A 26,182-nucleotide genomic window follows, 5' to 3' on the forward strand; every position below is an offset into this window, starting at 1 on the left:
GAAAACTGTATTGAGATCAAATGTTTCAGCAATGAGAACATTTGCAGAATCTCGTTCCATCTTCTTGTACTGCCCGCCTGTGGGCTTCCTCTCACTACCATATACCATAGATGGAACGAGATTCTGCAAATGTTCTCATTGCTGAAACATTTGATCTCAATACAGTTTTCTGTTCCCAAAACTAAAATATTATGAACCGAGTGGACTAAGGTTTGTAGATTTTACCCCTTGTAAAAGTTGTTTAAAATCGCGTTGTTTGGAGTTATTGCACACGCGCACTTCACAAAGTAGGCGTTCCTTAACGGAAATATGCCGATGACGCTAGAACGCGCCAATCGGATCTCACTAGTTGCTTGTTCTGCCCACTTTGGGTCATTTGTTCCCTTTGAAACGAAAGGCTGTGGTCTATATTTGGTCTATCTTTGGTTTAGAAAATCTTTGCCCTCCCTGTACCGGACAGATTCGACGGACCAGACTGCAGAACGAAGGCGATTGAAAGTAACGTTATTTGAACACAAACTGAAAGGTAAGTTATTGCTATTATTATTATTTTTTTTTTTATTGTAATGTCCCATTTAAAAACAACTCGTATGTGGATGTATCCAAGAATAGGTCAACTTTCTAAGCGGCATAGCTAACGTTAACACAAAATTTGGGAGCATAACGTGTTAGCTAGCCTACAATAGCTACACCATTACGTTAGACTAGCCAGTTTAGTGTACAAATAACCAAATAATTTCAACTGCACCGTGTTGGTTATTTAGCTAGATGTTAACTAACAAGCTTGATCGACTTGTTTGGCGGGACTTGTCTATCTATATCGTTTAAAAGATTGCTAGGTAACCCGTTAGTGTATCTGGCCAATGCTAACAAGCGAACAACTTGTTAGCTAGCTAGTCGAGGTTGTTTGGCACGCTGCGTTTAGTCAACGTTATCCCACATTTACCCACAGTTAGGCTGCACTGCTAACAACTAACTACTTTTTATAGTAACTATTAGTCGCATTGTTCTGACAAACCCATTAATCTACCAACTACTTCAAGCAACATGTTTGCCTTTTTAAAATGGCTGCATAGGTCGATATGCTTTAGCTTGTTAATTTAGCGAGCTACTTATTTCTTCGATGGTGTAGTTTGTAGCAAAGACAGTATGACGTTAGGCACAAACTGCTTCTCCAATAAAAGTCTCCGGTCACGCTTGTAGGTGTCATGGCGACGTTGGCTGGCTAAACGCAGAAATACGTAATTTGGTCTAACAGAGGTCTCACGCCGAACTGAGCATGTGCAGGCCGTCAAAATGAAACCCTGGTCTTCTTCGCAAGGGTTCCTGGAAGTCTTGCCATGTTACGTCTCTGGGGTTCAAAACTTTGTGTTGGTAGTAACTAAATCTGCAAATTGGTTAACGTTAGCTACCTGTGGTTTCGCCAAGTCCGCTAGCTAGGCTTTATTATTTAAAACTCGCTGTCATTTCTGTCAATTCAAGTACGTTTCTTTTCTACAGATTATTCGGTGTATGCCAAAGATGGTCAGACATCACTCCGGACCCCCTCGGTTGAAGCCCAGGTATTTGCAGAATATTAGTTATAATGCAACAAACAAGGTTTAGTCTAATAGTAAACTAACATATTTGGTTTTAACACGTACCAACAACAATCGGGTGTGATCATCCCTGCAGCTTATGCTGAAACCGGTATAATTAGAACACTTATTTAGATTTTTTTTATTTAACCTTTATTTATCTGAGCAAGTCAGTTAAGAACATATTCTTATTTTCAATGACGGCCTAGGAACAGTGGGTTAACTGCCTTGCTCAGGGGCAGAACAACATATTTTTACCTTGTCAGCTCAGGGATTCGATCTTGCAACCTTTCGGTTACAAGTCCAACGCTCTAACCACTAGGCTACCTGCCCCCCCAATACAATATAATTGAGTAAAACACTTTCTAAAAATTACTTTCTAAAAATCGAAAGTTATCCGAAGTAGTTTGTGCGAGCCACCATAGTTTTTCTTTTCACATCAACCAAAGATAATTGGAGGAGTTAGGTCTGTTTATAGTATGCATGTTGAAGTGGGTGTGTCATCTACAATCATTCACATCTGGAGGTTTACCCGAAAGATGGGTGAACCATTCCTTCACCGCATTATGTCTTTGGTCTGACACCCAGAATGCATTGTATTGTATAATGTCAACAAACATGGCGCCACACATAGCTGGCAAATAGCTTAGTATTAGCTCATTATAATCAGTACAACCTTTTAAAAGTATTTTGCACACCTCGTAGTTGTCCATTACAATCTATGCAATAATCGGAATGTACTTAAAAACGTGAGAAACTGTAAATGCATTATGCACCAAACATGCATACAGTAGAAACGACAAGATATACAGAAAATAAGGAACTTGCTAATGTCAAGTTTATTATTTGTATGGAAAACAAGGCAATGCGAGGGTCAGCCAGAAAATGTTAAAATTTGTACTTGATCTGCGCAAACATATTGAAGTGCGTGGGCTCTCCTCGGCGAGAAGTTTGTCTGGCTCGAAAAATCTTCAAATGTTGTCTGCAGCGCTGAAATGGGCTACTTCTATGTGAATCAATGAGGTGGGATCACACCCCAATTCAAACTAAAAAAAATACAACTTGTTCGAAAATATTTTGAAATTGGCGCGTTGAAACAGCCTGTAGATAATTTGCAGGCAGTGCGTGATAACTGTCCTGTTGCATAATAATCACATTTTGGAACAGTGAGTGCATTCTGACATCGCGTGCATAAAACAACTCACGCTGGGGCGGCTGTTGTATGAGAAGGTTAAGTAACACCATTTTAAGTGTAGACATGGCTAATGATAAAAGAACATGACTTGTGTGAATGGCTTCTTAAGACTGTTTTGTTATTCAACAGGTCCTACTCGGATAGCTACAACAACATGCCACACGAAGAGCATTACAGCTCTCATCTCAGGAGTCAGAGAGGATTCCGGGGCCACCCAGGAAATGCCCCTCCAAGCTGGAGAGATTCCAGAGGCAGAGGACACGCTCACTTTGCCAAAAGTCCCACACTGATGGGAGAACGGCGGGAGCGACAATTCAATCAGGGGAGGTCCCAAAACCAGGATTCCTTCAACACATGCCCCTCTCAATCGGAGCCCCATTATGGCCACAGGAGGGCACCTCCTTCCAGGCCTAACCGTCCTCCCCAAGCCCAGCATAGGTCCTCCCCACACAGTCCTGCACAATGGCACCAGGGCCAGAGGGGAGCACCTATCCATGGACAACACCCAGGTCACAGATCACCCTCACCACACCATTACCATAGCCAACCCCCTGACAGGAGGCTGCCACCCTCACCATCCCCCCACAGTTCCTTCATGGGCCCCCACAAGCACCCAGGTCCTTCCCATGAAGAGGATAGGAGCTGGGGTGCCCGGCCGCACCATAGCCCCGGGAAGAGGTTGTTTGAGCACCCAGTTCGTGGGCGGAAGCGCTGGAATGGGCCAGGGCCCTTTCCCCACCCACACAATAGTGAACGTGGACCTTCTGGCACCACCCAGAAAAAGCCACGGGAGTTTCATGGCAGAGGCCCATATCCAGAGAGGTACAGGAGTGAAGAGGCAGTATGGGCTGGGTAAAATAAATGGAGAGAAAGTGTAAACTCACGTAGTCCTCTACACCACAGAGGTCAAAATGATCGTTCAGTGTTACAGTGATAATAAACTGTAAAATGTGGTGATCTGGTGTTAATGCGCTGGTCGCCTGCCACTGGAAAGAGTTTGTATATGCTCACTGAAGGTTTTACGCCTACCTGTATCATGGCATTAAAGTGAAGGGGTACCATAAAGAAACGCTAAACCTCCGTTTCCTGCTTCACCCGATAATGGAGCTTCCAATGTAATCATTTGTTGTATTGTTTGTGATGGCTGTGCAGGTGGTCTGCTGAGCGAGATCCCAGGCAACAGCATGGAGTGGTGGGAAGGGAGAGGGAGGGCAGCGGACGCCACAGCCCTGAGTGGGCACAGGAAGGCAGCTTTCACCACCCTCCCCACAGATCCCCCGCATGGAAAGGCATTTCATCTTCTTTCTACCAGAACAACCCGCAGGAAAGACCAAGTGGTCCACCACACAAGCGGAAGTTCCAGGAGTGCGGACCAGGCCTTGGTCTGGAGCATGGTCATCCAAAGTGCCCTCGAAGAGAGATCCCACAATACTTCTCTAGGGGATTTGGCGGCCGTCCCTTGTCTCTCATGGACAAGAGTCGCTTGATGAAGGGGCGTACAATTAGAGCGGAGTCGGTGATGCAGCTCAAAGCACCTCCAATTCGACCCAGAGGAGCAGATATCAAGAACCAGGAAGAGGAAGGTCCGCATGCGTCCAGAGCATATGCACGATCCAAGTTCGCTGTTCGGCAGGAGCGTTTCCAAGCAAAGGCTGTGCCACTGAGGAAGAGGCCCATACCTTATCAGTCACCTGCCAAGTCTTCCAGGAACTCTGAGTCACACAAGGAACATGTGGACTCTCAGCGCGCCTTGAGCACACACAGGTACGGTATCTTCCTTCTCACTCTGGGAGCTGGGGCGTGATAATATTTGGAGGAAATGGAGTTACGGCGATGTCCTGAATCCGTTACGTTTTGAAATCAAATGTCCAAAGTCCTCTGGGGTTGCACTTTCAAGTGTGCTGGCAGTGAACAGAATAATTCACAAGTGGTTTTTCAATTATTTTTTTCTTCTGGGTGCCAGTCATTCAAAGTTGAATTAATATCAGCCTGTTCATTAATATCAGATGTGATTGAAAGATGCTAGAAAAGCCATATCCATATGTGTTGATGGGTGGCCTGTTCCTCTGTGATGCTATTGGGGTCAGAAGCTAGAGTGGTGCTGTTCCCCTCTGATCAAGTGGAAGAGTTGAAGAAACTTACTCACGCAGCAAGCGCCCCCCCCCCCCCAGACAGAACAGAAGTTCAGAAGAGTTCATCTGTGAAGAGGACTGCGGAGGACAAGACCATACCCTTAAATCCGCTGAAATGCCACAGTCATTGCACACCAACATGACTCGTAGGAAATTAGAAGCTTTTCTTTTCCTGGATGAGCAGTGACCTATGTAGGAGGAGACTCTGAAACGGACAGCTGTCATACTAATTCGGGTAACACGATCTGCCAGTTGACAAAGGGATATTTGGCCCGCAGGAAGTCAGTTTGAGCAATAACATTCAAATGGCATTGGAATATGCAGCAGCTTCCTTGAAGATGCCATCCAGAGGACTTTTGGGGATAGTACACAGCCACTGACAACATGCGGCAGAAGCTCTGAGGCTGTACAGCGTCAAGAGGAGAGGACACTACCACTGAGGAATCTCCATATCAATATTTACTCAATGGTCTAAAGATGAGGTCAACGTGTGCTGCTGTTCCTGAACTTTTGGCTGCTATTATGCTCTGGTAATACATAGATGCATACAATACTACTTGTATTTCTTAGACAGAATGCAGCCATGCAGTTGACTCACTATTTGAAAAAGTGATTTAGAATCATTACTCATGAAATGTACAATAGACCTACGAGAAACAAATGAAGCGATAATGGACCACACCTCTGTACATTAACATCACACGGGACCATATCTGGCTAAGCCAGTGAACAGTGGACTTTTTCTGCATGCAAGAATACATCAAATCTGCATCTATGCGGAACATATGCAGTGGGGAACTGTTTTGTAAACTACACCCACTCATCACAGCAATTTTGCATTACAAGTACAATTGGACGTCTACACGTAAACAATGGAATCCATTCCTACAAAGTGCAAGCTCCTTCACACCGTGCTCTGCAGTTTGCTCGCTTATTGAAGTGTACTGCTGAATTCTGACCGAAGACGGACGATCTCGAGTTGACTTGATCACACTACTTGTACCAGACAGGAGACCAAGATCACAATAACATACCCTTTTGAAATTCAATGTCCAATGAATGCAGGAGAGTTGCGATTTGGAAAGTGAGACTGAACTTAACGAAGAGAAGTAAGGATCAACTGAAGATCACCGATCTTAGACGACTGGCTCATTTCGCTGAACTAATTAGATACTTTAATCTCCCGTTCCCCGTCATTATTTTAATAGTAATCAACTGGAGAGGATTGACAGCCTTTGAGCTTAACTTCAAGTAAAAATGTGGACCGCAAGAGACCAGGTCATCAAAGCGATCAGCATCACTTGTCCATTTCATACACGTCAGTTTTCACACAGTGAAGGGTTCATTGAAAAACAGCGTTAGGAAACCATGGACATTACATGCTCTTTGTAAGTACCCGAGTGACGATCAGCTTTTATGACCATTATTCCACTCTCAGTGATTTATAAATGAATCTTTAGCCGCCTGCCCTTTAACTCCCTTCATCCGCCATGTAACTTCCTTTCTTTCCATGTCTCCCAATATCTGTTCTATTCTAGCATATTACATTTTTTGTTCTACAGAATGACACCATTTCAACTTTTCAGGGCATTACTTAGACTGACGGAATTTTCCCTTACGGGGCAACATCTAACGATGAGGCTACTAGTAATAATGTTCTGCTTGACTGCCTACCAAACCTGGCCTCTCAGGCTGTACTGAATAGGATGCTCATCTCTTGTCATCCTCTACCTCGGCTGGTCTCTCTCCAGCTCTTCCTCTATAGACCGACGGTTGGCTCGTGACCTAGTCGTCGTGTCCCAGTGGCAAGCACCTGGGACAAACTCCAGCTCAAAGGACAGCCCCCCAAGGGATAGAAGTAGACCACCACAGAACAAAACAGGTAAGTGAACTGTGACATTTTGTTTAGTCATGTCTGTCGGCTAACAGTTTGGTTGATGCCCCTCGACAGGAATGTGACGTCTCTTGGCGAATTAAGATAATTCATGAATCGTTGTGAGAATGCGACTTCTCTTACTCACTCTCGCCTGACTTTTCAGAGCCCTATTACAATTCAGATGAACAACTTACGCTGAATGAACGCTTCTCTAAAATTCAGGACTCCAGTCCTTCCCCTTCTCCAAGAGACTGGAGATATGCAGAAAGGTAACCCGCCAATTCAGATATAAGAAACTGGATGAGGATTATTGTAAGAGTTGATATAAAGTGAATATTGTTATGAATGGAACATAACTGGAACCATTTTGTTGTTGTAAAATCTGTGGTTATGGGTTACATGGTATGACACAAAACACAATGGTTGTGGCTTCACACAGCAATAACTGTGGTTTCAGTCAGGGTTATTTAGCCAGATAATTCACTTTGTCTTATTTCACACTTTAGGCAAACGGACATTCCACAGGAGAAACACACACCTGAAAGACCCTTCAGGAATCCAAGACCACCGCAGGTGAGGAGCACTGCCTGGTTTTCACTGGGCTCTTAAAAACTGAATGTTCATAGCTTTAGTGTTGGAGTGCTAACATGCTTATTACTGTAATGAGCGTAAACTGTCAAGGGACGCCAATACCTTGAATGTTGCCTCCCATAATTTTGGAAACCTCAGTGAGCAATTCCATTTCTTGATCAACTCCATTGCACCATATATGCACATGCTTTACTCTTTATGTCCCACAGAGACCCAGCTTCCGTCCCAGCAGCCCAAATCATAAACCAGGTCCTCCTCCCCAGAGAAAGCCAGGCCCTGAACTGCCCGGTCCCTTTAGGAAGCCACACATGGTATGAAGCTTTATTTTTTTTTATTTAACAGCTCTTATAACTTATGGCCAGTATGACTTCTCTTAGCCCACTGACTGTGTTGTGGGCCTACTTGGCCTTTTGAAAATATCGGTAGTGGTGTCAGGTGGATTAAGCTGTATGTCACTTAAAGACTGCATTTCCGACTAGTCTGGCTGAAATCATTTCTTCCTCCTTTTATAGGGAGGCTTTGTGCCACGTCCCTTCTCTCAGAGGCCAGTGTTCAGGAAGAGCCAGAGCATCCTGTCAAAATACCGCAACATGCCGACGATGCGTCAACGTGTACCTCCCAACAGAGGGTCGTATTACCGCCGCTGGTGATCAAACTAGAGGGACTGACTGCACAGATCGGGGTTACGTGCCCTGGCCTTGTGCTTTGGGCTGCCTCTTTGTCTTGGAGAGATTGTCCCCAGATGGAACTGTCCCTGTGCCCATCAGAAAAACCAGACATAAAATGTTTATTTTTATTACGCTGTGTTTTAAATATAGAGAATAGGCCGTCTGTTTCTATTCTTCCGGACTAGTTTTTATGGACATGGTTTTGTGATTTCACAACTGTGTTACAGCTCTCATAATATGTAAATGAGACTTTTCTTTTTATATTTTCCAGCACCACTTTTTCCCCGATGCTTAGATTCTTTTGTATGCTTTTATTGTAAAGTGGCCTTTTAAAGACTATTCCACAGGGGCTGTTGAATATGATGCTTTGTCAAAAGTGTGTGGTCAAGTTTTTATGATTCTCAACCTGTAAAAACTACTGATGCCCCCTGCATGTCCTGCTCATTTGTTTTAAGGTATTTCAAATAATTGGCTGGACGTGCCTTGTGTGGAGTTTTCTCTTCTGCCGAAGGAGGCCCCGTAGGACATTTTTGGGATGTACCTTCCATGGGACTGGGGTGATCTAGTTAGCATTTCACATTGATTAAAATTCCTTTTGAACTGAAGTGACCCAATTCATAGTATTGAGGTTCATGTGAAAGACAGAGGCTTGCTCAACAGTGTCTGTTTACTGCAAAAGGAGTTTAACATGAATAAGCGGTGAACAGACTATAGATGGGAAATTCTAGACTTATTCTCATTTATGGATGCAATAGTGTTGCTGGTTTGTATGTAAATTGAGTCTTGCTGAAAGTTATATGGGGCTTGTATGAGATACTTTGGCTTGTGTGTTATGGCTGAGTAGGTAATTTAATCTCTGCCAAATTAGCTTCCCCCTACTCCTGTAACACTGTAGAATAGAAAATATTTAGGGGAAGAATCTGAAGAAAATAAAGAACCATTTAAAACATTGTGAAAGACAAAAAAAATCCACACGGAAAGAAGGGGGGGGGGAGGGGGGAGTCAGAAGGAAGATTTGCACTAGTTTGAGAGGTGGAGAGAACTGTTCTGTTGGGTGTGCCATTTGCATTCCTTGGAGATCACCAGTCAGATGAGCTGTTGCCACTTCAGTGTGGGCTAGCCATGTCCTTTCCTGTGATTGGTTACAGCTGTCACCTTAAAAGGAGGCGATTGCAGGGGTCCAGCTGCATTCCAGAACTGTCACAAAGGCTTGACAGCTAAAGGAAGCCCTGGGGGAATAACCGGTGTAGAAAAGTAAGAATAAGACAGTGAGACAGAACCATAAATAAAGGAGACAAAAGTACATAATTATTGGCATCCTTGATAAAGGAGCAAAAACCACTATAAAATAAATAATACAGATACTGAGCTATATTGCATACTCCAAAAGAAATGTATTTTATACTAATACAACTAATTCTCATAGAAAGAGACTTTGTTCAAGTTTTTTTTTTTAAATGTAGTGATCTGGGTCAAAAGCACTACACAGCTGATTCGAGCTTTGATTATTTGAATCAACATTTCACACATTTTGGCAGACAGGAATTCCACTTATCTTCTAATCTCTGAATAATATAACTTAAAAAAAAATGTGATGATAAACTGGTAGCGCTTCATATTCCCAATTCAAAATACAATGAAGATTCCTCTTGACTTTTCCCATGCAAACTGACTTTGGGTTTTCATGGCATGCTGTATTGATCTTTCCACCCTGCTCTCCACTCTGAAGATACTGGATAATTGTGTGAGTGTCAAATGCCCTGTAGTCTGTCCCTTTAAGTGCTCCAAAATCTTTAGCCCTGCAATCAGTAGTTCTGTCATCCTCAGGGACGGCCCCTGTGGACAGTCCCAATGATACTGGTGGTGAGCATGTCTGAGTGCTCCACTATCCTGTGCTAAACTTAGCCCTGACAATACCTCCTCTCATCACACTAACACACTCCCATGCTTTTGGGTTACAATGGAACCTGTGAATGGTGTAGAGTTACCACCAATGGAGCTGTATTGCGATAGGAACACTGGCCAAACAAGGTGAGCATGTACAATATAAAATCCTAACTTGAACACCTACTAAGATGGCAATCGTGTCAATTGATTGGTGTCTCTTTTCTGTAGCAAGCGGTTACTGCTAATGTTTTGCACTGATTCTTCATTTAGATTTTTCAGTGTGCACAGTATCTACAATTACGTTATATTTGAAACAACAGTTGTCCCTTACTGTTAGCAGCCTTGTTTATTTTCTTGAGCAAGAATGATTCATGCATTTACTTATCCTCTTGGTATCTGATAAGTAAAATTGTGATGCTTTCCAAAATAGGCTTGAACACGTGCAAGTGTATGTTCTGATTGACAAATGTGCTTGGAGAAATACCAGACTCCACTGACTTTATTCACTCCACTCTGTCATCATTTTAGATAGTATTTCTTAGCTTCTGGAGCTGTTTTCTCTCTTTTCATTCTGTTACTCTACATATCACCTTGGGGTTCTTCTGTCACCATGGGTAACTACAGCTCTGCCCTCACCGCGGGTAAGCCAATCAACCGTTCTCCAATCTTGTCTTACCTTCCTTTTTAACTCCTTTTAATGATTTAGTGGCTCAAGAATTGAATGCCTGACGACGTGTTTTTATGATACTCTGTTATTTTACTTCAATGACCCCACCTTCAGTTGAGCCTTTAAATCCAATAAACTGTGTCTAATGCCATCTTGGTTTGTTTTATTTATTTTTCTCCCTAAGACATTGAAGATTTTGATGCTATCGTTTCGGTCACAGAGACGCTGAATGAATTGGCAGCACATGTGGAAGACGAAAGATTTCAGTCACAGATTCTGTCATTGGTGAGTATATTTCTGAACACCGATATCGGATATGGTTATTATTGTAGAGTAGTGCAGCATGTGATAGGGTTGTTGAGTCTCTGAGGAACTTGTCAACTACTCACAGATCTGTTTGTGTCCCATTTGTCCTTGAGTTAAATTTAACATTTAAGCTGGCAGACAACCCAAACACCCATGCGCGAGCAAGCATGCATGCACACATGTAAATTTGACATGTGCTCGTAAGTATTCATAAAGGGACTGAAGTATTCAATATTCTGTAGGGACACAATTACAATAACCACCTGTACGTATAACAGGACATCTGTCATTTAAAAAAATGATGAAGTCCTTCTCGTCTCCTTTCAATACTCATGTTTCTTTCTCTGTTTGCTGTTGTCCTCTCAGGCTGCTCAGTCTAACTCTGACTTACAGGAAGATGTACAGGTAGCCCCTACACAGGAGGGAGAGACACAAGAGAAAGAGGAGCTGGACCTCTCCTCTGTCATATCACTCATCAGCACCCAGACAGCACCTACAAACACCCCTGTTTTACCTGTAAGTCCATTTTCACCTTACTATGCCTGCTGCCCAATGTCGATGTGGTATATAGAATTGCTTATTCAGCCTCTGTTGCGTTGGTTTAAAGACTATCAATTGTTTGTGCTGTTATGATGCGTTGGTGGACAGGTGATTGAAAAGAAGCCTCACCGCCCTCCAAGGCCCACAAAGCTCTCCTCCTCTTCATCATCCACTGTTGCCAGTGTTCCCCACCCCTTCTCCACCCTCCTCCCTGGGGCTCTCTCTGCTATCCTGCGTGTGACCCTGCCCCCTCACCTCACCTCTAACCCCAAGCCCAGGAGGGAGCCAAGTGCCCAAGGCCCACTGACCCTAGAACAGCTGCAGACAGAGCTCCGGGACCTGAGGGACGAGGTAGAAATGATGAAGAGCCAGCACAAGTAAGTCTTTGTTTATCTTTGCGTGTAACTACAGTATGTCTTGTATTGTATTTTCCAAGTGTGCCTCTGATTTAGGATTTCTCTTCTCTGTTAGCAAAGAGATTCAACTGCTGATGAATGAGCTGGATGAGGAGAAAAGGATTCGTTTGTCAGTACAGGTACTGTGTGTCTGTCAGCAGACATCTACATATGATCCAAGTACTGAATATATCACTCTATTGGACATATACCTAACAGAGATTAGATGTTTACCTAAACAATTAGGGGGGGGGAAAGGGTTCTTCGTCTGTGCCCATGACTCTTTTTGGTTCCAGGTAGAACTATTTTTGGTTCCGTGTAGAACTCTGTGGAAAGAGTTCTATATGGAACCCAAAAAGGTTCTACCTGGAACCAAAAGTAGTTTTTCCAAAGGGTTCTCCTATGGGGACAGCCGAAGAACTGTTTTAGGTTCTAGATAGCACCTAAGACAATGTGTAGGCATTGTATTCTAGATACATTTGATGACCGCAACTTTTCCTGACTTAAGACGACCTCTGTTTATTACAGTCCAGATTGATGTAAATGGTCGTCATGATTTCTTATCATTGTGCAGTGCTTGCTTGCTGTTGTCCAATTGATGTTACCTCTGGGTCTCATGTCTGTGTGTTTTCTTGTGTCTCAGATGGAGGTGGCCCAGATGAAGAAGCACAAGTCCAAATGAGCTGTCAGGCTCAAACAGCATGACATCCCCAACAAAGTTTGAACAAGCGGTAATCTGTCTCAGTCTCTGTTGTGTTGGTTTAAAGACTATCAATTGTTTGACCAGTTTGTTGTGATGCGTTGGTGGACAGGTGATTGAAAAGAAGCCTCACAGCCCTCCAAGGTCCACAAAATGAATGATCAATAATTTATGAAACAGGAAAAACTATAGTGAATGTTTTTGAAATATGAATAATAATGAACAATCTTTGTTTATTTGAGAAGTTGATAACTCATGAGCATCTTGTACAGACATTTTATATTTGCTTATTTTACTTTTTTAAATAAAATTAAAACAATCATGTTCTTTAAGTCAAGTGGTTTATAGTACATTTTCATTTCTATTGATGTGGCTCTTTCCATTGTTTTACATTTTTTTTATTGACATTGCTAAAATATTGTGTTTTATAGTATGGTTCCTCTACAGATATCATTCCACACAGTGATACAGACACAAATCATAGTACTTTCAATATTCTTGTAATAAATACAAATCACACTTGCACTTATTTACAATGCTCTGGACTCTTACTAGACTTAAGCCACTGAATACAAGGAGTTGACAGTGAGTAGCTATCCCGGTCAACCGCATCACACTATTTACCCAGAGAGCCATCATATGGCCGCTGCTGATTCTGTACATCATAGATCTGCTATTGTCTCAGAAGTTGGACTCCTCACAGGGGATGGGTCTGAAGGTCAACTCTTTGTTCTCCTCCAGGATGACGTCATAACGGCAGAGAGGCCTGTGTGTGAGAAGGTGACAGTAAAGGTGTAAGAGAAGTTTGATAAGAGGTGAAACTTTCATGCAAAATTACACAAGGAAACAGTGACTTGACACACAGTCACAAAGGGCAAAGTCTAAGTGAAGATGGCATATGTATACACCCCTTGACTTTTCCCACGTGTTACAGCCTGAAATTAAAATGGATTACATTGAGATTTGTTGTCTACACATAGTACCCCCATAATGTCAAAGTAGAATTATGTTTTTTGAACCTTTTATATACAATTTAAAGCTGAAATGTCTTGAGTCAAGTATTCAACCCCTTTGTTATTGCAAGCCTAACGTTTAGGAAGAAGAGTTTGGACTCTGTGTGCAATAATGGTGTTTAACATTATTTTTGAAGGACTACTTCATCTCTATACCCCACACATACAGATAATTGTAAGGTACCTCAGTCGAGCAGTGAATTTCAAAACAGATTCAACCACAAAGACTAGGGAGGTTTTCCAATGCCTCCCAAAGAATGGGAACCTATTGCTAGATGGGTAAAAATAAAGCAGATATTGAATATCCATTTGAGCATGGTGAAGTTATTAATTACACCATCTAAAATGTATCAATACACCCAGTCACTACAAAGATACAGGCAGCCAGAGAGGAAAGTAATTGCTCAGGGCCAATGATGACTTCAAAGTTTAATGGTTGTGATAGGAGAAAATTGAGGATGGATCAACAACATTGTAGTTACTCCACAACACTAACCTAATTGACAGAGTGAAAAGAAGGAAGCCTGTACAGAATAAAAATACTCCAAAACATGCATCCTGTTGGCAACAAGGCACTAAAGTAATGCTGCAAAAAATGTGGCAAAGCAATTCACTTTTTGTCCTTAATAAAGTGTTATGTTTGGGGCAAATCCAACAGAACACATTACCGAGTACCACTCTCCATATTTTCAAGTATAGTGCTTGCTGCATTATATATATATATATATATATATATCCTTTATTTAACTAGGCAAGTCCGTTAAGAACAAATTCTTATTTACAATGACGACCTACCCTGGCCAAAACCGGATGACGCTGGGCCAATTGTGCGCCGCCCTATGGGACTCCCAATCATGGCCGGATGTGATACAGCCTGGATTCAAACCAGGGACTGTAGTGACGCCTCTTGCACTGAGATGCAGTGCCTTAGACCGCTGCGCAACTCGGGAGCCCAATGGGCATGCTTGTAATCATTAAGAACGTAGGAGTTTTTTAGGATAAAAAAGCAACAGAATGGATGCTTCTACAAAGTATTGACTCAGAGGTGTTAATCGTTATGTACATAAATTAGATTACTTCATTTTCAATAAATTTGCAAATGTTTCTAAAAACATGTTTTCACTGACAGAGAAAAAAAAAACAATTCAATCCAGTTTGAATTCAGGCTGTAACACAAAATGTGGAATAAGTCAAGGCATATAAATACTTTCTGAAGGTATAGTACTTACTGTGAATAAGTGACACGTGAGAGAAGCCCTAAAGAGAGTGCAAACGAACACTGACCTGTCTTTGCGCTCCAGGTGTGTGAGACGGAGGCGGAGCACTCGTAGTTTGAGTTTAGGCTGTAATGCATTCCCTGTAGAGAATTTGATTGAGATCTTGTAGACTTTCTGTATGTCCTTATCAAACTGGGCCAATAATCTGGTCTCTGAGTACTTCTCAAACTTGGATGCTTTACTGAAGATGGCAAGAGAATGAAATGTTAATTACTTCCCCCAGAGTGTGTAAATGTGCAGTTTTGAGAATGATACGGTGAGAAAATTGTAACTTACTGGTTTATTGTTGCCTCTGTCACCTCAGTACCATTGTGTAGTTTGATGGTGATGTAGCCCCAGCGAGTATTATGGTTCCATGTTACAACGTCCACCCTGTAGTTCGTCCCTTAGAGAGAGAGAAGCGGAATTTCCTCCAACCAATGGCCTACTTAGAGATCTCATTATGTTTCCATTCTAGTTAATCTTGTACATTTCGCCTGATCATTGATCAGTGGTTAGAAGATTAAAAAAGACGGGCCAAAGCAATATTCCCAGCAAGTCTCTCTTTATAGAGGTCAAATGTGTATGTAAGCCAATGATTGTCCACTTACTGCAGAATGGAGTCTGTTTATTGGTGGTGAAGAAAGCCCTGGTTTGATTCAGAGGCACAAGAGTGTCCTTCCACTCAATGCTATCATACCCTGGAACAACAGATAAAACAGCTATGTTATGTCAATGTGAAGGGACACTGTCTTCCAAAGATGGATTGGCCTTCACCTGAAAGAACTATGTGTGATTCAGGAATGTACATTAGCTTAATCAGGGCACTGATTTTGGCGAGTTGACAAACTTTTTGTGATTACGTGTGATTAAAAAAGCTTGAATCTAATGGAGAAACTCATGAATCTAATGGAGAAAGTCATGAATCTAATGGGAGTCAGAGAGTAACAACCAAAGACTGGGCATCCGGCAGGTTTGAATTGATCACAGTCCATGCAGCGTCCATCCAGGAATTCAGTGTAGGAAGAGCATGGGAAGGCCGTGATGTTACAGGTCCGAATAATGGAGCCCAGATAGAGGAACACTGATCTCTGGTGATCACACTTAAAATAGCTGGACCCTTGGAGAGTAGGAAGGGGAGAGGACATAGTTAATTCCTGTGATGGTAAACATATTAATTATGTGATACACATGTCCTATGTCTCATTTGAAGGACGACATCTTGTGCAAATGGGATTTTTGAATGATCTCTCTGGCTAACCAGTTTGATTGTTATGTCTGTCTTACACAGAGACTTACCTGAGAAGATGGTCTTTGGACAGCCAGGCTGGTCGGCTCCACCATTAGGATAGAAATCAATGTGGCCCAAAGGGTTCCTGAACCCAAATGCTGGTAATCCAAAATGAACACATGAAGATACACAACAGAAAACACAATAATACACGATTCCCTTGGTATTCAGTGAAAGCCAAACATGTAAGCAGAGACCCATACAAACCATCCATGTCTGTGTGCACAACGTCCACAAACTGCGCATCTGTGGGGTCCAGACGGTCCTCTGGGGGGTTCCCAGTGAACATAGGCCCCGCTGGATCTAGAGCTGATCAGGTCAACATCAGATCAGTACATTTGTAGGATAAATGTGTTAGCTTGCAGTATTTATAATAAAAGCGGGGAAGAACGAGCAGAAAATCTATTCCACTGATTCTAACCTGTGATCCTCCCAATTTTTCCATTGAATTTGGCTCCAACAAAGCCCGAGATGTGGGCTCCAAGACTGATTCCAATCATATTGATGGAACTAAGAGAAGCACCATTCTCCTGAAAAATAAATAAATAAGTAAATAAATATTACGCTGTTATTACATAGTAATACATGTGGCCCCAAGTATGTCCCTAAATAAGTATGTGAGATACAGTACTCAGACTAAGCACCCACTCTTACCTGCATATTTTTGATGAAGGCAGTGAGGTTGTCTGCTGTATCGTGTGTGTAGGTCACAACTTTCAGGTAGTTGACATTGGTAGCTCCACGGTTCCAGTCTACCAGCAGGACGTTCATGTCTCCGCGGGCCAGCAGCTGCTGTGTGATGTCATGGATCCAGACGGGCGGAGAGCCCGTAGGACGGTAGCCATGAACGATAAAGGTGGTGGGTTTGGTGACGTTGAACAGGGGCTGGGCTGACAGGTTGTGGTGGGACAGCTCCTGACCACAGATAAGATTAGCTCTGGTGTACAGCAACAGCTTCACATACAGGCTGGTCCCGATGATAGAGTGATGGAGGTCCAGATCAGTGAACACATCACATTCTTGGGCTGGAGACGGAGTAAGTCAAAGGGAAAGAGAGAAAAAAAAGAGTCAGAAAGGAAAAATCATGGTCATTGTTGAATGAGAAGTTCCAGAAGTAGTATTTCCTGTCAGTGACTGCTTTCACTGTGTGTATGACCACCACCAAAAACCACTCCTGCTAAACAACCTATTTTTGTGATGTCTTAAAGTTTCCAAAAGATCTTCCAACAGCTGGGGGAGTATTATTTGATGTCCCCACCCTATGTTTGACGCAGTTAAAGTGTGTGTGTGTGTGTGTGTGTGTGTGTGTGTGTGTGTGTGTGTGTGTGTGTGTGTGTGTGTGTGTGTGTGTGTGTGTGTGTGTGTGTGTGTGTGTGTGTGTGTGTGTGTGTGTGTGTGTGTGTGTGTGTGTGTGTGTGTGTGTGTGTGTGTGTAAGGTCACCATACCACTGTATATTGCAACAGATCCCAGCAGCAGTGCCAGGCACCACCAAAAGGACATCCTTCAGACCTGCAACGAGCCAGTTATAAGACTATTGTTACAATGGTTAGTGGTTACAAAATGTTACAAAAACAGGGTGAATCTCTTTCTCCAACTATTTTAAAGCAACACTACTTGATTGTACATTGACATGAGGGTTATGCTCTGAGACCAGTTGGCTTAGCTGAATGTCTCTGTCCCTCTCTGTGTCCCCATTGGGTGACTATGGTGTGTTTGTGTACTACTGGACACAATATGGTGCATTTCTTTCACTGCGTCAATGCAGTACTTACTAGGTGCGTAAGGGCATGTCTGAACTCATAGAGTAAGCTCTTAGAAAATATGGTTCCAAAATGTTTTTTTTTTCAGCTGTCCCCATAAGTGAATCCTTTTTGGTTCCAGGGAGAAGGGTTCTTCAAAGGGTTCTCCTATGGGGACAGCGGAATAACCTTTTTAGGTTCTAGATAGCATTTTCTTCTTCTAATAGTCTATGCAAAGGAGATCAGATTTCAAGATGGGGGAGTTCTCTAATGCTAGTGAGCTGTTTTTCATTGGAACTGGAGAAATGAAAAGTATCCTCGATTTGGAAAGTCACCCTGTCATCCGAAAAGCTCATGGATATTAGCAAATCAGTACTCTGGTCATGTAAATTGACTACAGATTAGATTAGGTCATTTACTAGGTTGTCTTCTGTAGTGTGTGATCACCATCAGAGTGTGGCTTTCCTCGTTGTTACAATAAAATGACTTAACATTTTATTCATTTAGCAGACGCTCTTATCAGGAGCAACTTACAGTAGTGCATGCATACATTTCATGCATTTTTTATATTTTTTCTACTGGCCCCCCGTGGGAATCGAACTCACAACCCTGGCGTTGCACACACCATGCTGGCGTTGCAAACACCACACTCTACCAACTGAGCCACAGGGAAGACTTAAGAGAAGGAAGGCATTCTTTCAGACTCATCCCGCATTCAACCCTTTTTATAAATAGTGATGGGGAATGATAAGGAAAATCTATATATCAGTAGAATTTTCTTGATCGTATCGGTTTGAATGAATAACATTATACAACCCTTATAGACTTCACATCTACAGCTTGTGAAGTTCAGACAACTGTTTGCTAATTGCCCTTTGGGCCAGGTATCAAATGTTCTGGAGGCCTAACTTTCCTAATCATTTGGAATACAATGGGAAGCCTGTTGATGGCCCATCAGCAGGCAGTTAAAAATACTAAATTAAGAGCCTTTGAGAGGATTTGTGCCCGCAGGAACAGTCATGTATGCTCTTTTACATAAAAGCATAGGTTAACTGTGATGGAGGACTGAAAAATGTACTTACTATGACTGAGATTTGTGGTTGTTACCACCTAGCTATTTTAAGATGCTCTGGATAAGAGTTTCTGCTAAATTACTCAAATGTAAATTGACTTGGTTGACTGTATATTCTTAGGTTTGGGATTGCTTAATGTGTTCGCTCCCAGGTGCTGATCAGGGCACAGATGAAAGACAGGTGGATTACCGTTGAGTTGGGTTTAATTAAGACAAGGATTCACACAGCATAGGGCAGAGCACAGCACAGCGCAGTGTAGGATGTAACATGGGTCTAATAGGCACTTAAGGGTTAATGGCTTGATTGACAGCTTTGAGTGTCAATCAACTTCTATGTGGCTGTGGTTTGGGTGTGTTTGCCTCTGGAGTTGGTCAGAACGCAATGATGGCAAGGCACTTGAAGGATAACAGTAGCCTATCATGGGGGGGCTAAGCTGAAAAATCTGAAACAATCGTGCATTTTGTGATAAAAACACTACATTTGGCACAGAGGTAGATGTATGCTCCCTGAAAAGATTTAGATATGGAGCCACCTGAGATTTGGCCCCTGGGGGCGTGGCAGACATTTTTCAAAATGGCCGCAGGCAATAACATTATTTTACAATTAAGGCGTACTGTTTTGAGAAGAAGGCACCAAATTTGTCACAGAGCTTGACCTCTCTTAATTCCCGTAGAGCACCCAATTTCTTCCTTTTTGTTTACAAAGATCTTTTGCACAAGCTTCCAACATATCTCACTTCCCTGTTAGGGGTGGCAGGTAGCCTAGTGGTTAGAGTGTTGGGTCAGTAACCAAAAGATTTCTGGATCAAATCCCTGAGCTGACAAGGTTAAAATCTGTCATTCTGCCCCTGAACAAGACAATGTTCCCCAGCAGGCCATCATTGTAAATAATAATTTGTTCTTAAATGACTTGCCTAGGTAAATAAAGGTTAAATAAATAAAAAACTTTTGAGGTCTCTACCAACCCTTTAGTTTTAACGCCCCCATGTTTGGAATAATTTAGAAACCTCATTAAATCTTGAATCCCTGGTGTCAATAGAGCAGTTTAGAATGCTGATGAGGGATGAATTCACTGAGACCTGCAAGTGTTTTGGTTGATTGTGGTGATTTATTAGTGTTGTTGAGATGTGGTGTGTCTGTATCTGCTGTATCTTATAGTTACTTTTTTGCTGCTTTATTGATTCATCATCATGTGAGTTGTTTCTTCTCAGGGCACCATTGTGAATGAGACCCTGGTTTCAATTGGGCTCCACTGAATAAATAAAATATATTTAGATATGGAGCCACCACGGATTTGGCCCTTGGGGGCCGTTGGAGCCATCTTACCAAATGGCTACTGTCAGTAATATAATGGTACAGTTTTAAAGACCTTTTTTTTATATATAAACCAAATTTGTACCCTGAAAATATTTAGATATGTACAGTGAGGGAAAAAAGTATTTGATCCCCTGCTGATTTTATACATTTTCCCACTGACAAAGAAATGATCAGTCTATAATTTTAATGGTAGGTTTATTTGAACAGTGAGAGACAGAATAACAACAAAAAAATCCAGAAAAACGCATGTCAAAAATTTTATAAATTGATTTACATTTTAATGAGGGAAAGAAGTATTTGACCCCCTCTCAATCAGAACGATTTCTGGCTCCCAGGTGTCTTTTATACAGGTACCGAGCTGAGATTAGGAGCACACTCTTAAAGGGAGTGCTCCTAATCTCAGCTTGTTACCTGTATAAAAGACACCTGTCCACAGAAGCAATCAATCAGATTCCAAACTCTCCACCATGGCCAAGACCAAAGAGCTCTCCAAGGATGTCAGGGACAAGATTGTAGACCTACACAAGGCTGGAATGGGCTACAAGACCATCGCCAAGCAGCTTGGTGAGAAGGTGACAACAGTTGGTGCAATTATTCGCAAATGGAAGAAACACAAAAGAACTGTCAATCTCCCTCGGCCTGGGGCTCCATGCAAGATCTCACCTCGTGGAGTTGCAATGATCATGAGAACGGTGAGGAATCAGCCCAGAACTACACGGGAGGATCTTGTCAATGATGTCAAGGCAGCTGGGACCATAGTCACCAAGAAAACAATTGGTAACACACTACGCCGTGAAGGACTGAAATCCTGCAGCGGCCGCAAGGTCCCCCTGCTCAAGAAAGCACATATACATGCCCGTCTGAAGTTTGCCAATGAACATCTGAATGATTCAGAGGACAACTGGGTGAAAGTGTTGTGGTCAGATGAGACCAAAATGGAGCTCTTTGGCATCAACTCAACTCGCCGTGTTTGGAGGAGGAGGAATACTGCCTATGACCCCAAGAACACCATCCCCACCGTCAAACATGGAGGTGGAAACATTATGCTTTGGGGGTGTTTTTCTGCTAAGGGGACAGGACAACTTCACCGCATCAAAGGGACGATGGACGGGGCCATGTACCGTCAAATCTTGGGTGAGAACCTCCTTCCCTCAGCCAGGGCATTGAAAATGAGTCGTGGATGGGTATTCCAGCATGACAATGACCCAAAACACACGGCCAAGGCAACAAAGGAGTGGCTCAAGAAGAAGCAGATTAAGGTCCTGGAGTGGCCTAGCCAGTCTCCAGACCTTAATCCCATAGAAAATCTGTGGAGGGAGCTGAAGGTTCGAGTTGCCAAACGTCAGCCTCGAAACCTTAATGACTTGGAGAAGATCTGCAAAGAGGAGTGGGACAAAATCCCTCCTGAGATGTGTGCAAACCTGGTGGCCAACTACAAGAAACGTCTGACCTCTGTGATTGCCAACAAGGGTTTTGCCACCAAGGGTTTTGCCACCAAGTACTAAGTCATGTTTTGCAGAGGGGTCAAATACTTATTTCCCTCATTAAAATGCAAATCATTTTCGGACATTTTTGACATACGTTTTTCTGGATTGTTTTGTTGTTATTCTGTCTCTCGCTGTTCAAATAAACCTACCATTAAAATTATAGACTGATAATTTCTTTGTCAGTGGGCAAACGTACAAAATCAGCAGGGGATCAGATTTGGCCCATGGGGCCGTGGCAGCCATCTTACAAAATGGCCACAGTACGCCGGGCCAGGGGTGTGACGGTCATGAAATTTCGTCAGCCGGTGATTGTCAAGCAAATAACTGTCGGTCTCACGGTAATTGACCGTGAATTAACATAAACACATTTAGCATCTCCTGGCTTCCACACAGGGCCTACAAGCCATTGATGACGACCTTTGCAACATCTGCATGTTAAAAAGTCTAATAAATCTATGTAATATAGCCTACATTTTCACAATAAATCCATTATTTATTTTAGACAGGTCTAAAGAAGCATGATATGAAGAAAATGTAGTCTATTTCAGAAGAAAAGAATAGCATACTCTGAGTTGTCCTTATGTTTGGTCCTGATGTGGCTATGCCAAATGGCTGTGGGGTATACTTGTTAGTTTAGCAGACAGGATTTGCTTATAATTCCGTGGCATTATTTTATATTATTTTATAGTTTGAAGAATACAATTGAACGAAGCTGAATAAAATATAAATATTTTCAAAACGATTTGAGGGAGTGTGCACATGTGGCTATTCTGTGTTGAGCGGTTAACAAATAAATAGATACTCCTATATACTTAATTTTGAGTTATTAATGTAACTTTAGTTGTTCTACAAAGGTTGGGCTATATGTTTTGATTTTTAATACATTATAAGCCTGCATGATGAGACTCTAAAGTCGCTTGAAAGGCATGAACTCTGCTTTGTTTTTTGTGCAGGATGTAAACACTCCGATAGTCTCTCATTCACAATTTTACAAGCACTTGATAATGCCTTGAATTTCACGGCGGCATCCCCTTTGTGGCCATAATGCACCCTAAAAAATCCATGCCTTTTGCGGCCCAGAGTACTGCATTGTACCCTTCTCCTTCAGTGCTGCACAATTCGAAGCGCCTCTCACGCATGTGGTTCTGTCACATGATCGGGTCGTTCTCACAGGCTACAAGTGAAGACAGACACATCGGGGATGCAACTGCGCACGTCCTTATCCAATTCCGAGGTGCATATTGAAGATTTCAAGGCCTAACGAACAGCAAAAGCACTAGCCTATGTCGATATACTATCCCCCATAGTACAAAAGTTGACCTATTCTATTCTGTGCGAGAAAGAAATATTCCAAACATAGTCTGAGACAACCACTAGCATTAAAAAAAAAAACATTTTTAAGCAAGGTGGCCGACGCAACAGATCCGAACATTTAGCTTCAAATGTTGATAAACCATTAGGCTATTTCTTGACATTACAAGCACAACAATGCGAACATAGCAGTAGGCTATAAGGGCCAATGTTCCATTGTCCCAAAACACCATCATCAAAAGTGACTGCAAATGCGATTATGCATGTAATGCGTTTATTATAAAGGTGAATTTTTAGGGTGAAAATTATATTTCCCAATTCTGAAACTCACGTGCTGCTTATGTATGCCAGTTAGGCTCTAAACCCCTTGTAAGCGGATTAATGTGCTTAATTGTAAGAAGTTATTTGGCCACTTTGGGCTAGGCTACATGAGGTGTGCGACTATGATTAGAAAAAGTTGCTTTTCCTGTGGTTAATTTTCATGCCAGCCAGGTAGGCTATACTCCTGTTGTAAAGATAAACAATGTGCTTAATATTAGGAAAGTTGAGAAATAAATATAGTTATCCTATTCTATAGAAAGCTGATGGGATCCTCCTATTTTTAGTAGAGGCCATCACTTTGTTTTCTCGCACAATTGCATAGCCTATAGAAATTCTGCGCAACATGAGCTCATCGATTACATTTGCATTGATGTCAGAGTGATTAGAGGGACAATAGAGTGCTGAGTACAATGCAGTTAGCAAGTTTGGTTGGCTACTAATGACCATCAGCAGCATCAGAGCTTGGAAAAGCGCAATTACAGTGACTAAATGGTCACATGGAATTTGACTGCCTTCATGACTCGTGACCGCCAGTGTGGCGGTAATTCGGTCACTGCAACATCCCTACGCTGGCACCTAGTACCATACCACAATAAAAGGCACTTAAATATATTGTCTTGCCCATTCACCCTCTGTTATGGCACACATACACAATCCATGTCTCAATTGTCACAAGGTTTAAAAATCCTTCTTTATTCTGTTTCCTCCCCTTCATCTACATTGATTGAAGTGGATTTAACAAGTGACATCAATAAGGGATCATAGCTTTCACCTGGATTCAGCTGGTCAGTCTGTCATGGAAAGAGCAGGTGTCCTTAATGTTTTGTACACTCAGTGTATGTACAGTATGTACCCTGACATTTTTTTAGACATGGAGCCACCATAGCTTTGGCCACTGGGGACCATGGCAGCCATCTTACAAAATGCCATTGACACCCAATTAGGCTAGATGTTATAATGTATGTTATAGATTAGAGACCCTTGTGTACATATCCTAACGTTTTTATAACATGCCTGCCATTGGTTGATGTACAGCATTGGTTTATGTACATGAATACAGGATGTCAGATCTGATCCAAGGCCATGAGTTACCTTTGCTTTGTAGCCACTAGTAAATTAGCTGGTTAATTCCAGGGCTTTTGATGTTGTACTCATCTCTTTTGAAAGGGTATATAGTACACCTTTACCTGATGCATCTTTGGTGTATTTATCTAAAAAACAAAAAGGCCTTAAAAAATGTAACATTGCATTACAGAGTTGTCATTTTGTAAAATGGCCACCACTGGCCCCCAGGGGCCAAATCTGGGTTTCTCGATACCTACATCTTCTAAGTTTTCATAAATCTACCTCTGTTCCAAATGTGGTGCCATCATCTCAAAACAGTCCTTCTGAATTGTAAAATAATGGTACTGCGGCAGCTATTTTGAAAGATAGTTGCCACGCCACTCCAGGGGCCAAATCTGGGGTGGCTCCATATCTAAATATTTTCAGGGTATATAAATCTACATTTGTGCCAAATTTGGTGCTTTTATCACAAAGTGCATGATTGATTTGCTAAGCTGCCCCACTGATAAAGGTACAGTATATACAGGGATATGGCTTGATCGCTAGGAAGGCTACAGATTGTACCACTGATCTATAACTATGGATGTCGGAAGTGTGTGTGCTGTGCATAAAGTGACGTCACATCTAGAGTGAGAACAGCTCGAGAGAGGCAGTCTTCTACAGCAAGAATAAACTGATATCACGATATGCCATGCTCAAACAATATCGATATCATCTCCAATTATTGATATTGGTGCCCACCACTAATTGGCATACACATCAGCACAGACACCTTCCCAATTAGCAGCATGGATGCATGCACATTATCATTGCATTCTTTGGAACTCAGTTTCTTCCAAGTTGCCTCACCCTCCCTATACAGTTTCACTTTGTGTGTGCATGAGAATGCCATAGAATCGTACAGAGAGAGAGAGAGCGAGAGAGGAAAAACAGGTTTCCGACAATGACACCGTTGACCCTGTGACAATGATTGCTTGGTTATCAGTGTGAATCCTTGTGGGTGTGTTCAAAACTCGCATGGAAATGCGCATGGAGGCTGCTGAGGGGAGGACGGCTCAGAGCAATGGCTAGAATGGATTCAATGGAATGGTATCAAATCAAATGTATTTGTCATACGCGGCAAACATGGAAACCACGTTCGATACCATTCCATTGACTCACATTCTAGCCATTATTATGAGCCCCCCCCCCCCCCCCCCCCCCCAGCAGCCTCCACTGGCACTGAGCTATATTATCATCAAAACAAAAAGTTAATAATTCACACAAGCAGAAGACGAATCCCTGTCACATGTTGCTCACAGACACATCTTTATTTCTATTATTAGACTGCAAGTGTTTACAAAGGAATAAAAACACTGAGAAAATGCCATTCTCCATACTGTACAGGCTGTCGCCTGCCAACAATCTTCTCTATTACACAAGAATACTTCAGAAGAAGCTATAAAGGGAGAAATATGGAGAGTGGGAGAGAGACAAGCAGAGAAGAACTGACATTGTGGAAGTCTTACCTTGTTACCTTGAGAGCACTAGTTCCCCGGACTCAGTGTGTCAAGAGGTCCGGACTCTTCATGTTTGCATAGCTGTGTGCCGGTGCTCATTCCAGGAAGTGAACAAGGTGAGAGAGACATCAGAGTAAACTCCCACTGTTCCTCGCCTCTCTCTACTCCCACAGGCCTGACCACACCTCCCTGCCCCAGGACATCTTGCATTTAAATGACAAATTCCTACTCTGGCTGGGCTGATAACCAGTTATTCTCCAAGCAGGTAGTAGAACA

At 42.4% G+C, this 26,182-nt stretch overlaps 3 protein-coding genes across 7 annotated transcripts; 2 read left to right on the forward strand and 1 right to left on the reverse strand.

Annotated features, from left to right (window-relative positions):
• The first annotated feature begins 356 nt into the window (after positions 1 to 356).
• Positions 357 to 8,644, forward strand: LOC106603068 (uncharacterized). 2 transcript variants are annotated; one of them, XM_014196224.3, is made up of 9 exons: positions 357 to 526; positions 1,501 to 1,562; positions 2,902 to 3,594; positions 3,925 to 4,536; positions 6,656 to 6,786; positions 6,944 to 7,049; positions 7,287 to 7,353; positions 7,581 to 7,682; positions 7,884 to 8,644. In XM_014196224.3, the coding sequence occupies exons 2-9, from the start codon at positions 1,513 to 1,515 to the stop codon at positions 8,019 to 8,021; spliced, it is 1,899 nt and encodes a 632-aa protein (XP_014051699.3). In that variant the 5' UTR covers positions 357 to 526; positions 1,501 to 1,512; the 3' UTR covers positions 8,022 to 8,644. The 2 variants fall into 2 exon arrangements, with proteins under 2 accessions (XP_014051699.3, XP_082830572.1); XM_082974446.1 differs by lacking the exon at positions 1,501 to 1,562 and having other exon boundaries at positions 360 to 526.
• A 336-nt stretch (positions 8,645 to 8,980) lies between these two features.
• On the forward strand, positions 8,981 to 12,866 carry si:dkey-71d15.2 (uncharacterized). 3 transcript variants are annotated; one of them, XM_014196231.3, is made up of 7 exons: positions 8,981 to 10,070; positions 10,455 to 10,567; positions 10,778 to 10,878; positions 11,266 to 11,415; positions 11,548 to 11,816; positions 11,911 to 11,974; positions 12,478 to 12,866. In XM_014196231.3, exons 2-7 carry the CDS (start codon positions 10,537 to 10,539, stop codon positions 12,514 to 12,516), a joined length of 654 nt encoding a protein of 217 aa, XP_014051706.1. In that variant the 5' UTR covers positions 8,981 to 10,070; positions 10,455 to 10,536; the 3' UTR covers positions 12,517 to 12,866. The 3 variants fall into 3 exon arrangements, with proteins under 3 accessions (XP_014051706.1, XP_014051703.1, XP_014051705.1); XM_014196228.3 differs by having other exon boundaries at positions 10,551 to 10,567; XM_014196230.3 differs by having other exon boundaries at positions 10,551 to 10,567; positions 11,293 to 11,415.
• On the reverse strand, positions 12,748 to 26,121 carry lipia (lipase, member Ia). Of its 2 annotated transcripts, none has more exons than XM_014196226.3 (11): positions 25,916 to 26,121; positions 17,541 to 17,604; positions 16,749 to 17,119; positions 16,516 to 16,624; positions 16,302 to 16,403; positions 16,103 to 16,192; positions 15,756 to 15,923; positions 15,415 to 15,504; positions 15,101 to 15,209; positions 14,832 to 15,005; positions 12,748 to 13,300 (listed from the first exon to the last, which is right to left on the reverse strand). In XM_014196226.3, exons 2-11 carry the CDS (start codon positions 17,593 to 17,595, stop codon positions 13,216 to 13,218), a joined length of 1,353 nt encoding a protein of 450 aa, XP_014051701.1. In that variant the 5' UTR covers positions 17,596 to 17,604; positions 25,916 to 26,121; the 3' UTR covers positions 12,748 to 13,215. The 2 variants fall into 2 exon arrangements, with proteins under 2 accessions (XP_014051701.1, XP_014051702.1); XM_014196227.3 differs by having other exon boundaries at positions 25,924 to 26,046.
• Positions 26,122 to 26,182: the final 61 nt, after the last annotated feature.

Source organism: Salmo salar, chromosome 04, assembly GCF_965601325.2.
Source record: "Salmo salar chromosome 04, fSalSal1, whole genome shotgun sequence".
NCBI lineage: Eukaryota > Metazoa > Chordata > Actinopteri > Salmoniformes > Salmonidae > Salmo > Salmo salar.

Coding starts and splice junctions, on each gene's coding strand:
- lipia (XM_014196226.3), bottom strand. CDS start 17,595: ATGTCCTTTTGGTGGTGCCTGGCACTGCTGCTGGGATCTGTTGCAATA. Junction 16,193..16,301: donor TGTGCACACAGACATGGATG/GTTTGTATGGGT, acceptor TTGGATTACCAG/CATTTGGGTTCAGGAACCCT. Junction 15,924..16,102: donor TCCAAAGACCATCTTCTCAG/GTAAGTCTCTGT, acceptor CTACTCTCCAAG/GGTCCAGCTATTTTAAGTGT.
- LOC106603068 (XM_014196224.3), top strand. CDS start 1,513: ATGCCAAAGATGGTCAGACATCACTCCGGACCCCCTCGGTTGAAGCCC. Junction 3,595..3,924: donor AGAGGCCCATATCCAGAGAG/GTACAGGAGTGA, acceptor ATGGCTGTGCAG/GTGGTCTGCTGAGCGAGATC. Junction 6,787..6,943: donor ACCACCACAGAACAAAACAG/GTAAGTGAACTG, acceptor CTGACTTTTCAG/AGCCCTATTACAATTCAGAT.
- si:dkey-71d15.2 (XM_014196228.3), top strand. CDS start 10,000: ATGGAACCTGTGAATGGTGTAGAGTTACCACCAATGGAGCTGTATTGC. Junction 10,879..11,265: donor AGTCACAGATTCTGTCATTG/GTGAGTATATTT, acceptor TTGTCCTCTCAG/GCTGCTCAGTCTAACTCTGA. Junction 11,416..11,547: donor CAAACACCCCTGTTTTACCT/GTAAGTCCATTT, acceptor GTTGGTGGACAG/GTGATTGAAAAGAAGCCTCA.